This window comes from Micropterus salmoides, unplaced genomic scaffold, assembly GCF_014851395.1.
Source record: "Micropterus salmoides isolate LMB-PRFRI ecotype aquatic unplaced genomic scaffold, ASM1485139v1 Ms_hic_scaffold_12, whole genome shotgun sequence".
In the NCBI taxonomy this organism is placed as follows: domain Eukaryota; kingdom Metazoa; phylum Chordata; class Actinopteri; order Centrarchiformes; family Centrarchidae; genus Micropterus; species Micropterus salmoides.
This window is the reverse complement of record NW_024040263.1, coordinates 1,124,188-1,138,608: the sequence shown is the minus strand read 5'-3', so window position 1 is coordinate 1,138,608 and position 14,421 is coordinate 1,124,188. Positions and strand designations below refer to the sequence as shown.

General features: G+C 40.0%; 1 protein-coding gene across 1 annotated transcript in view; it reads left to right on the top strand.

Moving 5' to 3' along the window:
• Window positions 1-6,999, top strand: part of LOC119898797 (voltage-dependent T-type calcium channel subunit alpha-1I-like) — a 112,124-nt gene extending 105,125 nt beyond the window's left edge. Inside the window, exons 31-32 of the mRNA XM_038713032.1 lie at window positions 1,824-2,038; window positions 3,979-6,999. Coding sequence (XP_038568960.1) covers window positions 1,824-2,038; window positions 3,979-4,644 — 881 coding nt within the window. The 3' untranslated portion in view covers window positions 4,645-6,999. The remainder of the gene's footprint in view (window positions 1-1,823; window positions 2,039-3,978) is intronic.
• The last annotated feature ends 7,422 nt before the right edge of the window (window positions 7,000-14,421 follow it).

Sequence of the window (14,421 nt, the reverse complement as noted above, 5' to 3'; positions counted from 1 at the left end):
ATCCTGGCTGCATTGAAGTTGTAGGTTCCTCAGAAGGCCTGTTAACAGGGCATTACAGTAAGGCAACGATTATACTTTCTGCGTCCGCGAGGGTCCGCTAGGGTCCATGTGACGAAAAAAATCGTCATCAGAGGGGGTACGTGTAGGGTCCGTGCAGACGTCCCCGTGCCTCTGCAGGGAGTACGATACAAAACCACCAACTGCGCTGGCAAAAAAGAAAAATGGACGCTGAATTTGAAGAGAGGCTGTGTGATGAGGTTCGTCGCTACCCGCACCTCTACAATTTGTTAACAAGTCTTTAAAATAGTATAGACAGTCAAATGCTCTACAACTTGTGGAAGGAAATCGGCCAAAGGCATGTGTGGAACGCGTCTGCCAAGCGGATCCCAGAATGTAGTATAAACAGAAGCAGTCCGCGTCCACGGGCTTCGCAGTTGTCCGCTTCCGCTACCAAGTATAATCAAGGCTTAAGTGTGATGACTGTAAATAGAAACATTAATGGGGGGTTTTCCCAGTTGCCCTGCAAGAAAAAATTGTGTTACCTTGGCTTATATGTTTTTAAGTGGTAAAAGGCAACTTTTGTGATGTTCCGAATGTGTGCTTCAAATTTATCATTCTTCTCAAAGATTACCCACACTGCAAATTTCCTCAACATCTGTGGCTAAGAATTTAAGTCTTCCTTTTGCTTGCACACTGGTTACCAAATTTTCTATTTTGTCCTTATTTAACTGAAGAACATTTTAAGCCATCCACTAACTATTTTCTGCTGACAAGGCATCATCAGGTGAAGCAGAGATATATAGTTGTGTGTCATCTGCATAGCGATGAAAACCAATTTCATGTTTGCAGATTAACCTAATCATCTACAGCAGGGGTATTCAATTAGATTTCAAAGAGGTCTAGTTAGAGAAAATTTCCTGAAGCAAAGGTCTCTTTCATTTCCTCTTACAGAGCTACCACTTTCCTACTTTCTGTTGTTCAGTGAGAAACGTGAGCTCCAGCTAGCATATTGGAGATCTATGAGATATTCTGGTTTTGAACTGCCCGTGGGAGGAATGTACATGTAAAAATCTGTACATTCTTGATTAAAAGTCATGTGAAATCTCTTTTATCTTTCGTCTCCTCAATTCGGGTGTGTTTCCAAAACGTCTCTGGTGAATCTCGCGGACTCAACTCGCAAGCATCGGTATGCACAGATTTGATTGGCTGAGCAGCGTCACATGAGACAATTGGAGCACATGCGATTGGTCTGTGAGTTTCCTGGTCCTCTAAACCAGTACAGTAAATGCTAGAAAAGCTGCGCGGGTTCAAATAGAAACGCTCCGTCACGAGGTAGTAAGTCTCAATAATAAATGGGCTGTAGGTTGGCGGTCCGGAGAGGACGGCGGCTGGGTCCGGATCCGGTCCGCGGTCCGCCTATTAGTGACCTCTGATCTACAGTGTATCAGATAGAAAATAATGAGGTTCGGCACTCAACATTGAGGTACACTACAAGAAATATTTATTGGAAGCAAGTAGTCTCAACATGTTAGATCCAGTCCAGTACCCAAGAGAGCCCAACCCATGTTTCTAGCCTTTCTATAAAGACATCATGATACTGTTGAGTAAGTGTGTTAGATCACCTTGCACTGAGGTGTGTGTGTGTGTGTGTGTCATGGGTTTTAGATGATAGTGTCAGAAGTCTAATGGTTGTCTGAATGCTAAACATTGTCTGGGGCCTCTCCACCCTGATAAGAGAAGGAAAATGTAAACAATGAAATACACTAAAATAAACAAAAATATGAACAGCACTGACAAAGCTGTATAAAACCTTCTTTTTTCAGATGGAGATGGAAAAAGTTGCAGTGGAGTTGGTGGTGGATCTTCACCTATCTTCCACCTACCAGCAGACTTCTTCCATCCTGCTGTTGCTGCTCATCCAGGCAGTCCTGGGAACGGTGTTAGCCCAGGAGACAGAGGGCCATCCAGGTTGGCCTCCCCAGCCTCCTGGGCCTCCCTCCGCTCACCCGGAGCCAACAGCAGGCCCCTGAGCTCTCAGGTATTATGAACAGATGAATGGATTCAAGTGTGTCTGGATGGATGGATAGACAAATAAGAACCTGACATCAGTATCTCTGTGCAACACATCACACATGATGTAAACACTTAATTCCTAGGAGAACGTTCAGTGAACCGAAGTTGTCATGCATCAAAAACACTTCAAGCAGTCAGATGGGATTTGCCAAATGAGCTATAGTGTAAAATGAGTTTGTGAGCACAGATATGGTGATCTGGGAACCTGATACTGTAACGTGCCATAATGTGAAAATGTTTTGATTACAGTATGTCTGCAGTAACTGAGCTGCAACATCATTTTGGCAAAACGTGGCAACAGTTAATTTGATTAGAAATAAACACTGCAGAGTGTTGAGATGTGAAAGCAACTTGTTGTGTGGTCTGTCATTTGAATGGCTTCAGTAGATAATCAGAACTGACAGTATACAAATAGTTGCATTACCAAATTGTGAACATGCACATGACTACTATAGTGTGAAACTACAGAGAAAGTATTAGTTATAATTAAAACTAGAATCTCATTTGCATTGAATCTAACACCATCCCTCTGTTGGCTCCTGCATAAAACAAACGAGAATGAAAAGCCCTTATTTTAGATCTTGTTCCTGTGTAACCATGGAGACAGATTTTTCTTTCTTTCTCCTCTACCTGTTTGGTTTGTTTAGCTCGTGTCTGAGTGCCTCTGTGATCCTCAGCTGCTACAGTAATGCTCTGCGGCACTCAGCTAATTAGCCTGGCCAGCCCTGAGCCTGATACCAACTCTGTGCACTCAGTTCTTGGCTCACGCTCTTCACATGCTCCCCTGTCCCTTTTCTTGTATTTCCTTCATCTCTTTACATCTTTCTCTGGTGTTCTTTCTCTCTACGCCTCTTCTTTCTGTCCTCTATCTTTGGTTCTTTTTCTGCCAAATCCTCCATTTCTCCTTTTTTTGTAATCTCTTTCTCTCCCATGTGGTCTTGTATACTGACAGCATGGGAGTCACAGTGCCAGGATTTGGAATAAACGCCCTCCTGCCCATGTAATATTTTAAGTTAAACAAATGCTATATGGGCAAGACAGACTATGTACGATTGGCATACCCGTCACTCTCCTGTTGAGGTGGGACCTTACGTGTTTATCATTCTCATTCTTCATGCAGGCCCTCATAACAGCCACTGTCTGAAACAAGCTGTAGATGCTCCTGTATTGTAGCCCCCCCCCCGAATTTATGTCATAGGTACGCCGTAGCCACATACCCTACAATGCAGGCTGATGCGCTCCTTCCCAAAAATTGAACTACATATCTCTATTTTACTAGTGCCAAACTAGACATTTCCCAATAGACTTACATTGTGAAAGAAGGTGCTTTAAAACATAAATTAGATTTGATCCATATGGACCAATAACATTTGGAAAGTCTAGAAGAGCACCATAATTATCATTTTATCCCCATTCAAGTTAGCAGAGAGCTAAATTGGAAGTTAGCCAGCTTGGCCGGCGGAAGTCAGAACATAGAAACTCCACCACTAATTATCGTTTTGGCCGTGTAATTGCAGAGCTTTCCCAGACACCAATGTAGACTCGACACTGAAGTATGAATTACCCTTTATTGTTATTTTTATTTTTGTAAACCACATATCTCTCCCCATATCAACCTGAACAGAGGTTTAATCAGCCAGATTAAGTGAAAACACCTGTGAGGGTGTACAGGTCCTTAAACGACAGTTAAAATCACTTCTCATGCTGTATTCTATGGGTATTTAGGCTAATACACAACTTCTGGTTTTAAATGATTCTAGCTTGGATCAATCATTTCAAACAACAAATTAACTAAAATCAATCCTTAAAATGTCCTGTTGGTCCAAACCACCTATAATCTTCTGCCCATTAAAGAATGATTGCTTCCCTTTATTTTCTTTCACCACCTCCCTCCTCTGTGTGCAGCACCTGTCCCACAGTGACTCCTCCCTGGCCACAGGCAGTTCAGATGGCAGCCTGCAGACCACTCTAGAGGAAGGGCTCAGCTTCAGCGTCTCCCCACCTCGAGATCTGGATCTCCCAATGCCTCTCCTCTGTCCCCTTTCCAGCCACCCCATACACCCCCAGGGACCGGCCACAGGAGACCAGGGCCACCCTTTACTAAAGAGACGCAGTACTACCTTTACTCTCCAAGCCACCAGGGGGCACCAGAGGAGCCAGAGCAGCGGTGGTTGTGGCAGCACCAGCCCCAGCTGCCCCCGGCAGGACTCTATGGACCCTTCAGATGAGGACATGGGCACGGGGGCGGGTGGGGATGGCTGCCGCCAGACCCTCAACAGTGAACACTTGTCAGAAACACTGAACAGCCTCTCACTGACGTCGCTGCTGACCCCTGGGTCTCTGGCAGCCCCGCTGGTTAAGAAATGTAACAGCACAGGGTCACTAGACCAAACCAATCTATCTGTCCGGAGTAAAGACGGACGCCACTTCTATGGCATAGATGCCCATGGTTACTTGTCCAACCCTTGGACAAAGGGAAGGGCAAGAGGTGAGGAAGACAATGATATCACAGGCTTCAGCATGAAAAGCAGCAGCCAGCCCACAGACTCAAGTTCCAGGAGAAATAGATGAAACACTTGTTGCCTCTCTGTAGTGGAACTCTTTAACCATTTGCATTTCTGGACCTTGAACAGAACAGGAAGAGACTTTTAAAACAGTACATGTCCCGTGAACCCGATCTCTTTCTTTCCTTATTGGATCTGCTTGGAATCAGTCATTTCTCAAAAGATTACAGTTGCTCCTGAATTTGGACGTCTTTTCTTTTCCACAGTATATGTGGTTGCTTTTTGAAATGATAACCTTTTAACCTTTTAGAATAACCAGGATTCGGCCTTGGCATATGTTGCAGTGCTGGGCTTTAAATTTGAGTCATCCTGACATACAGAATATCTGGCCGGCCATTAGAGAGAGGCCCGGAAATTACAGTGATTGATGAGCATTATTAAGGTGATGCTATTTAAATAAAACTGCAGAAAGACAAAAGCAGTGTCATTAGCATTGGACAGAACTCTGAAGCTTCTTTTGAGGAAGAACTGCACTTTGTACAGGTTTATTTTGTAATGACCATCGCTAACAGTAGCATCAACCAACCTTTTTTCCTCTTAAGAAGATTTGGTGGGTAACAGAAAATGATTGCATATTTTGTGTTCTTTTTTAACTTCAATGTCTTGAAGTTGTGTGAATGTCGACACATCTGTCTCAATTTGTAAGGGATAGGGAGACCAAGACAAGCAAGGAGCCTGGCTAGTCTGAAAATTGACAAAGGGCCTCTTTGAATAGAAGAATGGATATGTGACTGCTCCTGAGAATATGTGGGTTGTTAGTGGAAGCATTGGCCACTCTCAGGTGGACTCTTGTGCTTTCAACATAACCATGAAAGGGCTAAAATGTAATGAGTGCAGACTCGGGCCCAAACATACTTTTAAAAACTTGAAGGTACATCAACTACTTTCAATTCCTTTTCTGATGTCACTAATATATACACATGTAAGACTAAATGTGTCACTAAAATGACCATTGACTTTTGAAGTTGTAGGTTGGATTTCTACGAAAATATTTGAACTTTAAAGCTGTATTTAACAGATTTTAACACAAAAGAAATCGAAACAAGTTTATCATACCATGCACATCAAAAGACTTTCTCAGCACCAGCAGCCTCTACCTACATGTTGAATGGGCAAGAGTGATTCCTACAAGTAAAAAAAAAAATACTTTGCAAGGCACGGGGTAAGTAAAATATAATTTTAACATTGAACATTTCATTATAGCCTGTACATTAATACAGTAAGAAGTCAGACAGTTTGATGTCATCCAGTTTTCTCAAAGTTCTCCCTCTGTATAACACACAGTGCCTCTGCTTCAGACAGTTGTTGGTATCTGATAGTTTAACGTACGTATCTTAGTCTGCAAACTTAGAGCTAATTGACTCACAGACAATGAAGAAAAGAAGGATTTTCTTCATGTGCCTCATGTCAACATGCTAACTACTTAGTGATTATCCCTGCTACAGGACATTTTGAGAATAATTATATCAGTCATTGATGATATGATGTTATGTTAATCATTTTTAGCCATGACAGCAACAGGATGGCTAAAAATGATCTGGTCTGTTGACTGATCCACCACTTTGGTCCAGATTGAAATATCTCAATTATTGGATGGTTTGTCATGCAGTTTTGTACAAATATTCATGGTGCCCAGACGATGAACCCTAATAACTTTGGTGATCCCGTGAATTTTCATACAGCACCACCAGCATGTCAAAGTTTTCACTTATCTATTGAATTATCTTAACAACTACTACTATTAGTACACAAATAGCACAGATATTCATGTTCCCCTCAGCATGAATTACAATAACTTAACAGGCCTGTGAAGTTTTCTTCCAGTGCCATCATCACGTCAACATTTCAGTTTGTCCAATACTTGGTTCATGACAAAATACCTACAATGAATGACATTTCCATCAGCCTCAACTGTACTCTGGGTTTAGTGCTAATTAGTAAACGCTAGCATGCTAACATGCTAAACTAGGATGGTGAACATGGTAATCATTACTTGTACCTGCTAAACATCACCATTTTGAGCATGTTGCTATGCTAGCATTAGCATTTCGCACAAAGTACTGCTGTGCCCAAGCATAGCCTCATAGAGCTGCTAGCGTGACAGTATAGGCAGTTGCCTCGCTGCCTCGATACCATAATAGACAGCTGCCTCAGAAGGCATCACTTTCAAGTGAAAGCAGCTCTGTTTACATTAGTTTCAAACAGCCTTCTAGGGCAGCACTTAATGCAACGTGTGGCGTCAGCACGCCGTCTTCTGACAGCCAGAAGAGACGCTAGCCTAGCATCAGCTAACTAGCTATTGAAAGCCAAATGGCTAACAGACACCTCAGAAATCATACTGAACAAACTTGGTTGGTTACAGTCACGGGCTAATATTATAGTTCAGTGTTTAGTTCTCACTAGATTTTCAAAAATCGAAGAGAGAAAATTACTAAAAACTTTTAAAAACATATATTTGTGTACAAATTGGGCTTGTTTGTACGCCATCTTGACCAGTTTTAGAAAGTTCTGGCGGCTGCAGCCACGCTGCTTTATGGGTAATAGTCAGCATCAAGTCATCATCGATGCTGCCTTCGAATGTATGAAGCCCATGTAAATTCCATTGTGAAACCTATGAGATTATATGTGAAACTAATGGAGAACTTGTTACGTTCCTACATTTCATCACATGTGATCACATGTGCCCACATATGGAAAACATGGGGAATTTGTGTATTTTCTGTATCAAACTCCAGCAGAGCCAATAATACAATAATGAATACAACAATACAATAATGAAGATAAATCCAGTGACTAACATTAGCTTGACTTTAATAGGCTATCATTTGGCACCAGCAGTCTTGGTCTACTGATAGTACAGCCACATCATGTGATTGTCACTGGTTCAGTCTAGTGTGTCCACCCAGTGCAACTCTGTTTATTTTAGTTGTATCAAGAAGCACTTTTGCCAATTTAACATAAGAACAGACACTGATGTATATAGCCTCCACGCACTGCTCTGTGGGACCAGTCTGGATATTTAGGGCGAACTGAATGACATCAAACTTCTTTTAACCCTCTGCTGCCGTTACATGGCTGAGAATACACTTTAGCAGCTGATAATACACTTGAGGTTGCCCAGCATATCATTGTCAAACGCTGGGTAGGTTCAGTGTAGGCTACTGTAGGTCAGATTTCCAGGCATTCAGAAGATGGGATTCACAGTATTTGTTTGCTGCATTAAACCCAAATGATTATTTGACTCAGGTTTGCTTGAGTGTAGCAAGATGTTAGAAAATACCCTATACGATGGCAGGCAATGTGGTCCAAATTGGTGTAACTTGTAACCTTGCTCACTTGTTTGTCAGATATTTTGGCAAATTGTTTTAACCCATCATATAGTATAGTTGTGTCACAATATTTGAAATCCAGAGCAGGTAGACCTCAGGTGGACCTATATGCACTCACACAAAGGGTTACATACACCACACATTAAAGCACATACATGCTAAATACATAAAACATTTAAACAGTCACAGGTATCATACAAAGATGTCAATGTCAAAACACTGTAGGATGTTTCTGTAGTTGTTTGAGATTAGACAGAATAACCCTGTCTTTATCTCTTTCTCTACTTTGTCTTTATTCCCTCCTTATTCTCATTCAATTGTATTATCTTCCTTCCACAGGGAAGTCGGAGTATGAAATAATAATAATAATAATAATAATAATAATAATAATCTTTATTTGTAGAGCACTTTTCAAAAACAAGTTACAAAGTGCTTTAACAAGTGTAAAGACAATAAGTGAAATGACTAGTGACAACCCCCCCTGTATCCAAGATATGCAATATGCTGCATTAGATGTACAGTTAGATGTATGAAACTCGTATAGATAGACTATATGGTGAGAGAAGATTATATTTATGAATTCATGTATTAGAACAAAATGTCACTGAGATTCAAAGGTCACTGAAAGAATGATGTATTCATGGATTCCAGAGTGTTAGAGAGTATGTTTACTTTTTTCCCTTCCATCTTCCCAACCCAGTTTTCTTTCTCCAAAATGCATGTGTGTTTTTTTTGTTTTCTTAAATGTCATTCTAGTGTCATATAAAAGTGAAATAGCTTTTCAACCTGTGACTCCTGAAGTTTTTCTTTCGAAATGAGGGTTGCTAATTTTTTTGCTATTATTCAAGGTTGTGTCAAAGATTAATGTTGGTCTCAGTTCCTTCTTTATTCACAGCACACAAGCTTACTTTATCTTATTAAGAAGTGTCCCTAGTGGAATGGCTGGTCGATGCAAAATATCTAAAATAATTGCTAGCGACATGTTGCTAAATTAAATTGAGCTAAGTTAATAAATTAGACTGAGGCTGAGACATATTGTTCATGAATCAATCTTAGATAAAATCCCTTCTTGAATGTTATACATTAAATATATTTTAACATTGCATGTTTTCATCTTGAAGCAGGTAAGTGTTTGTATTTTCTGTTTTGTTTTTGTTTTGTATTGTATTTTCACAGTTATGACTGCCAAACACTGTGGTCACCAAACACACTGTGGCAACCAAAAACCTGCTCAATGCTGGCAACACCTGTGTGACACACATTTAATGGTATGTTTGGGATTACAGAGACATTGTTTTCTATCTATTGTTCTGTTCATGTAAAATGTTGCTATTGGCAGATTTAGACACAAATGACGTGGTACAGTATTACAATTATTGTCCTATTTTGTCCTAATTTTCAGGTTGCATCCCAAAGATTTGTCTGGTTCCTTTGTACCGAATATTTGACGAAGCATCTGAGCTGATCTTGACAGTAATGGCAAATGGTAAATGAAAAGGTTTGCACAACCGCAGCTAATGTGAATGTTCCTGTCTATCCAACTAGATGCTAGAGCCATGTATGTGTGTATATAGCAGTAAACATTGCTAATGAGAGTTCTCCTTGTATTGCACAGCCCCATGGTTCAGTTTGTGTGGATCTTGTCTATCTCTTTATCCTAAAGGCCCTCAGCCTTCTGTGGATGATAGTCTTACTGTTGCTAAAAAGCAAAATCTTTGTACCTAAATGGTTGCAACTTTTGCCATGTTTGTGAGTCTCACAAATGTTGTTCAAAATTAGTTTGGTGTGTCCAATAGCACACGTCTTGTGTTATTAAATGTCTAAAATTGTGCCTAGATTCAATGTAACTGCCTAGAAAAGTCATAATCGACATTCCTTCATGGTATACACTTTATATATACTATTCTTTTATTTAGTATTGGTATATATCATGGGGCTCTTCACATTTCTCTGTTTTGTGCCTCTTGCAATTGGGGCTGTAGGATACAAATGAGATCAATTTTGCTTTTGCTGTTGCCCTTTTTGCTACTGTGGACAGGCTAACCAACCCTCCTGTGTCTGTAGCCTCTGAACTTCTATCCACCAGGGCCTGCAATGAATTTGCTTCCTTCTTCACAGACAAAATTCAAACAATTAGACAAGCAATCATTGCCTCCATGTCAGTAACAGGATATGTCTTGTCCCTGTGTCCACTTAAAAACAATTCATATAGCATGAGACAATTTGATTCTATTAACCATAAAAACCTGGAGGACATAATACAACATCTGAAATCCTCCTCATGCTGCCTTGATATTCTGCCAACAGGTTTTTTCAAAAATGTGTCTAAATGCATGGCCTCAGATTTACTATAAATTGTCAACATGTCTCTCAGGTTTTTTCCCACAGGCCCTGAAAACTGCAGTCATTAAGCCACTCTTAAAAAAGAGCAATCTGGACAGTTCACTAATGAGCAATTATAGGCCCATATCAAATCTCCCATTTTTTTTGTAAAATCATTGAAAAGGCTGTTTTTCAACAGCTTAGTGCTTTCTTGGCACTAAATAACTGTTTTGATGTCTTCCAGTCAGGTTTTCGACCACACCACAGCACCGAGACAGCTCTTGTTAAGGTCTTCAATGACATCCATTTAAACACTGACAGTGACAGAATTTCAGTCTTAGTATTATTGGATCTCAGTGCTGCATTCGACACGGTCGACTACAACATATTACTAGACAGACTTGAAAACTGGGTTGGACTTTCTGGCACAGTACTAAAACGGTTTGAATCCTACTTAAATGACAGGGACTACTTTGTGTCTATAGGTAATCACACATCTGAGCTGACAAAAATGACATGTGGAGTTCCCCAAGGCTCCATTCTGGGGCCTCTTTTGTTTAACATACATGCTTCCACTGGCTCAGATTATGAAAAACAACAAAATATGTTACCATAATTATGCAGATGACACACAGCTTTACATAACCATTTCACCAGGGTACTATGATCCCATACAGGCGCTGAGTAACTGAATTGAGCAAGTCAAAGATTGGATGTGCCAGAATTTTCTTCAGTTAAACAAGGATAAAACTGAACTTATTGTTTTTGGAGCCAGGGAGGAACGATTGAAAGTCAGTGCTTGACTTCAATCTGTAATGTTAAGAACCACAAATCAAGTCAGAAATCTTGGTGTAGTCATGGACTCAGACCTGAATTTGAGGAGCCATATTAAGACAATTACAAAGTCAGCCTACTATCACCTGAAGAATATATCAAGGATTAAAGGACTTATGTCTCAGCAGGACCTGGAAAAGCTTATCCATGCATTTATCTTCAGTCGACTCTACTACTGTAACAGTGTCCTTACAGGGCTCCCTAAGAAATCCATCAGACAGCTGCAGCTGATTCACAACACTGCTGCTCGAGTCCTCACTAAGACCAAAAAGGTGGATCACATCACTCCAGTTCTGAGGTCTTTACATTGGCTTCCTGTATGTCAAAGAATTGATTTCAAAATCCTGCTGTTAGTTTATGGTTTAGGGCCAAAATACATTTCCGATCTTCTGCTTCGTTACGAACCATCCAGACCTCTCAGGTCGTCTGGGGCAGGTCTGCTTTCTGTCCCCAGAGTCAAAACTAAACAAGGAGAAGAAGCGTTCAGTTATTATGCTCCGTATATTTGAAACAAACTCCCAGATAACTGCAGATCTGCTGAAACTGTCAGTTCTTAAATTAAGACTGAAGACTTTTCTTTTTACCATTTCTTTTAATTAAATATTTCCATTTAACTCTTTTAACCCTGATTGTAACACTGTAACTTTTATTATATTTTATGTTGCTTTTAAACTTTTACAGATTTCCCTGTTGCTTTTATGTTTTATGTAAAGCACTTTGAATTACCTTGTTGTTAATAATTGAGTTACAATTATTCTGAATCCCCCAACTCAATTACCTACTCCTAGTAGTATAATACTAATTATTATTATTGTATAGCACTTTTCAAAACAGTTACAAAGGGCTTTACACAACCAAATAAAATAGTGCACACAGACAACACAGTAGGAAACATAAAACCTGAAAACAATAGTGTGCAATAAAACATGCCAAATGCAAGTTATTAATGAGGTATAGAAAACAGAAAGCAGATTTATTATAAAAAGACTTCCTGTAAAAGTAAGTTTAGAGGAGTGATTTAAAAGAAGGTTCTGAATTAGCTAACCTAAGTTCCTCAGGTAGAGAGTTCCAAATTTACAGAGGTATAACACAAAACTCCTGGTTTCCTTTTTAGGATGAGGCAGGCTGTGGGAATAGGGTTCTACCTGAGGAGCGCAGGCAGAGGCTAGGCTCTTAAGGCACGACTCTGTAATGTAGGTAGAAGCAAGGCCACGTAGCGCTTTAAAAGCAATTTTATAAATCATAAAAATCTAATTTTCGTTTATGAAATTCTCTACTTTATTGTGCATTTTTCACTCATACTTCCTTTATAAGCACATTACATGCATGATTATGTTAGCTTAAGGTCTTTGAATCTATATTTATATATTTCTACATTTATTTATGTTGACTGTATGTTTGTCTACGTGTAGCACCTTATCACTACAGCAAATTCCTCGTATGTTTAAAACACTACTTGGCAATAAAGCTCCTTCTGATTCTGATTGATACCAAACACATGGTGTTCCATCTCCATTACATATGGTTTAAAAGCCCAAATGTATAAATAGAGAAAACAGACCAAAAAGGGCTTAGTCCCCAGAGGGTTCATAAAAGTTTAAAAGCAATTCTATTCTTAACAGGTAGCCAGTGTAACATTGCCAGGATGGGTGTGATCATGTCTCTTAGAGAGTTTGTCAAAAGTCTGGCAGCAGAGTTCTGAAGAAGCTGTACACAGAAGATGACTTTTGACTGAGCCCTGAAAACAGGGAATTACAGTTATCCAGTGATGGATGTTCCTAAATTGAAGGAAGCGTGATTGTATTACCTTGGTGATCTGTGTGTCCACGCTCAGAGTCAAAGAGTCATCACACCCACATTGCGAGCAGAATGTCTGATTTTGGAGTGCTCACGTTCCTAGACAGGTTTGCAGAACTGAATAAAAGGAACTCAGTTTTGGACTCATTCAGGTAGTTTGGTGACATGTAGATTTTAATATCAGAGACAAGCTATAACATGAGAAAGCTTTTCCATGTTAGGTCCAGTTAGTGGAACATAAAGTTGTGTAGTGTCTGCAACAGTGGAATATTGTACCTGTAATTATTTGACCCAAAGGAAGCATATGAATAGAAAACCATAAAAGGACCAAGAATTGACCCCTGGGGAACACCACATGAGACATGGGCTGGAGATGAGGAGAATTTTCCTATTACAACCGAGAACAATTCTTCAGAGAGGTAGGAGTAAAACCAGGCAAGAGCTCTGTCTTATACGGAACTCAAATTGAGCAGAATTAAAATAGAACAGGCCCCAGAATCAGCGGCGAACAGTAAATCATTGGTAACCTTATTATACTGAACAAAATTTTAAACACAACACTTTTGTTTTTGCCCCCTTTCATCATGAGCTGAACTCAAAGATCTAAGACTTTCTCTATGTAGACAAAAGGCCTATTTCTCAATTGTTCACAAATCTGACAAAATCTGTTTTAGTAAGCATTTCTCCATGCTGATCAGACAGCACTGGTATTGCACAGGTGTGTCTTAGGCTGTGGACATAATAAAAGGCCACTCAAAAGTCAGGAGGGAATGCCATTCCTGCTCAGATTTTCAAAATTAATTCAATGTTTTACATAGGAGGAAATTGCTTAGTGTTCTTTCTAAAGCATGTTTGTGAAACTAATATTTATTTTGCTTGAACGCACCACCAATCCAGCTACTGTCCGTACAGCCAAAGGGAAGGCCTGACATTACAGGGTCCTTTGAACTAGTCTGCAAAGTCGTGTTTCTGTGTCAGAGTTACCAACAGGCAGTGTTTGGCTAATAATATTACTTTTCCCAGTAACTAGTAGTGTAACTAGGCTAATTACTTTTCTAAAACAGTAATATTATTACATTTACTATGGCAAGTAACTAAAGCTGCATTACTTGTTACTGAACACACCGTCCTTGACGTAAATCCACGACTGTGCGACAGCTCAGCAGGACTGGACTTTGTTGTTCATGTCCGCTGATAACCAAAACCAAAGGAAGAATGGAGAACGAGGGAGAGAGGCATTCTTTCCACAGCTGTAAGAAGCGATTGCCATTATTGTGTCACAGTCTAAGATACAAAGAACATTGTTGTCTAGTGTAAACTCTGTGCGACCAGCTAAAAGCTTTCAACCACGAACATTTCTACATCTGATTTATTGAAGCATCTACTGAAGCAGCACAGCGACGTGAAACTTACAGAAGGAAACTCTGGCAGCTGCTGTCATGTCATGAGTGGCGTTAACGTTTTGTAGCTGCTCTTATAGATAGGCTACATGTGCAACAGTA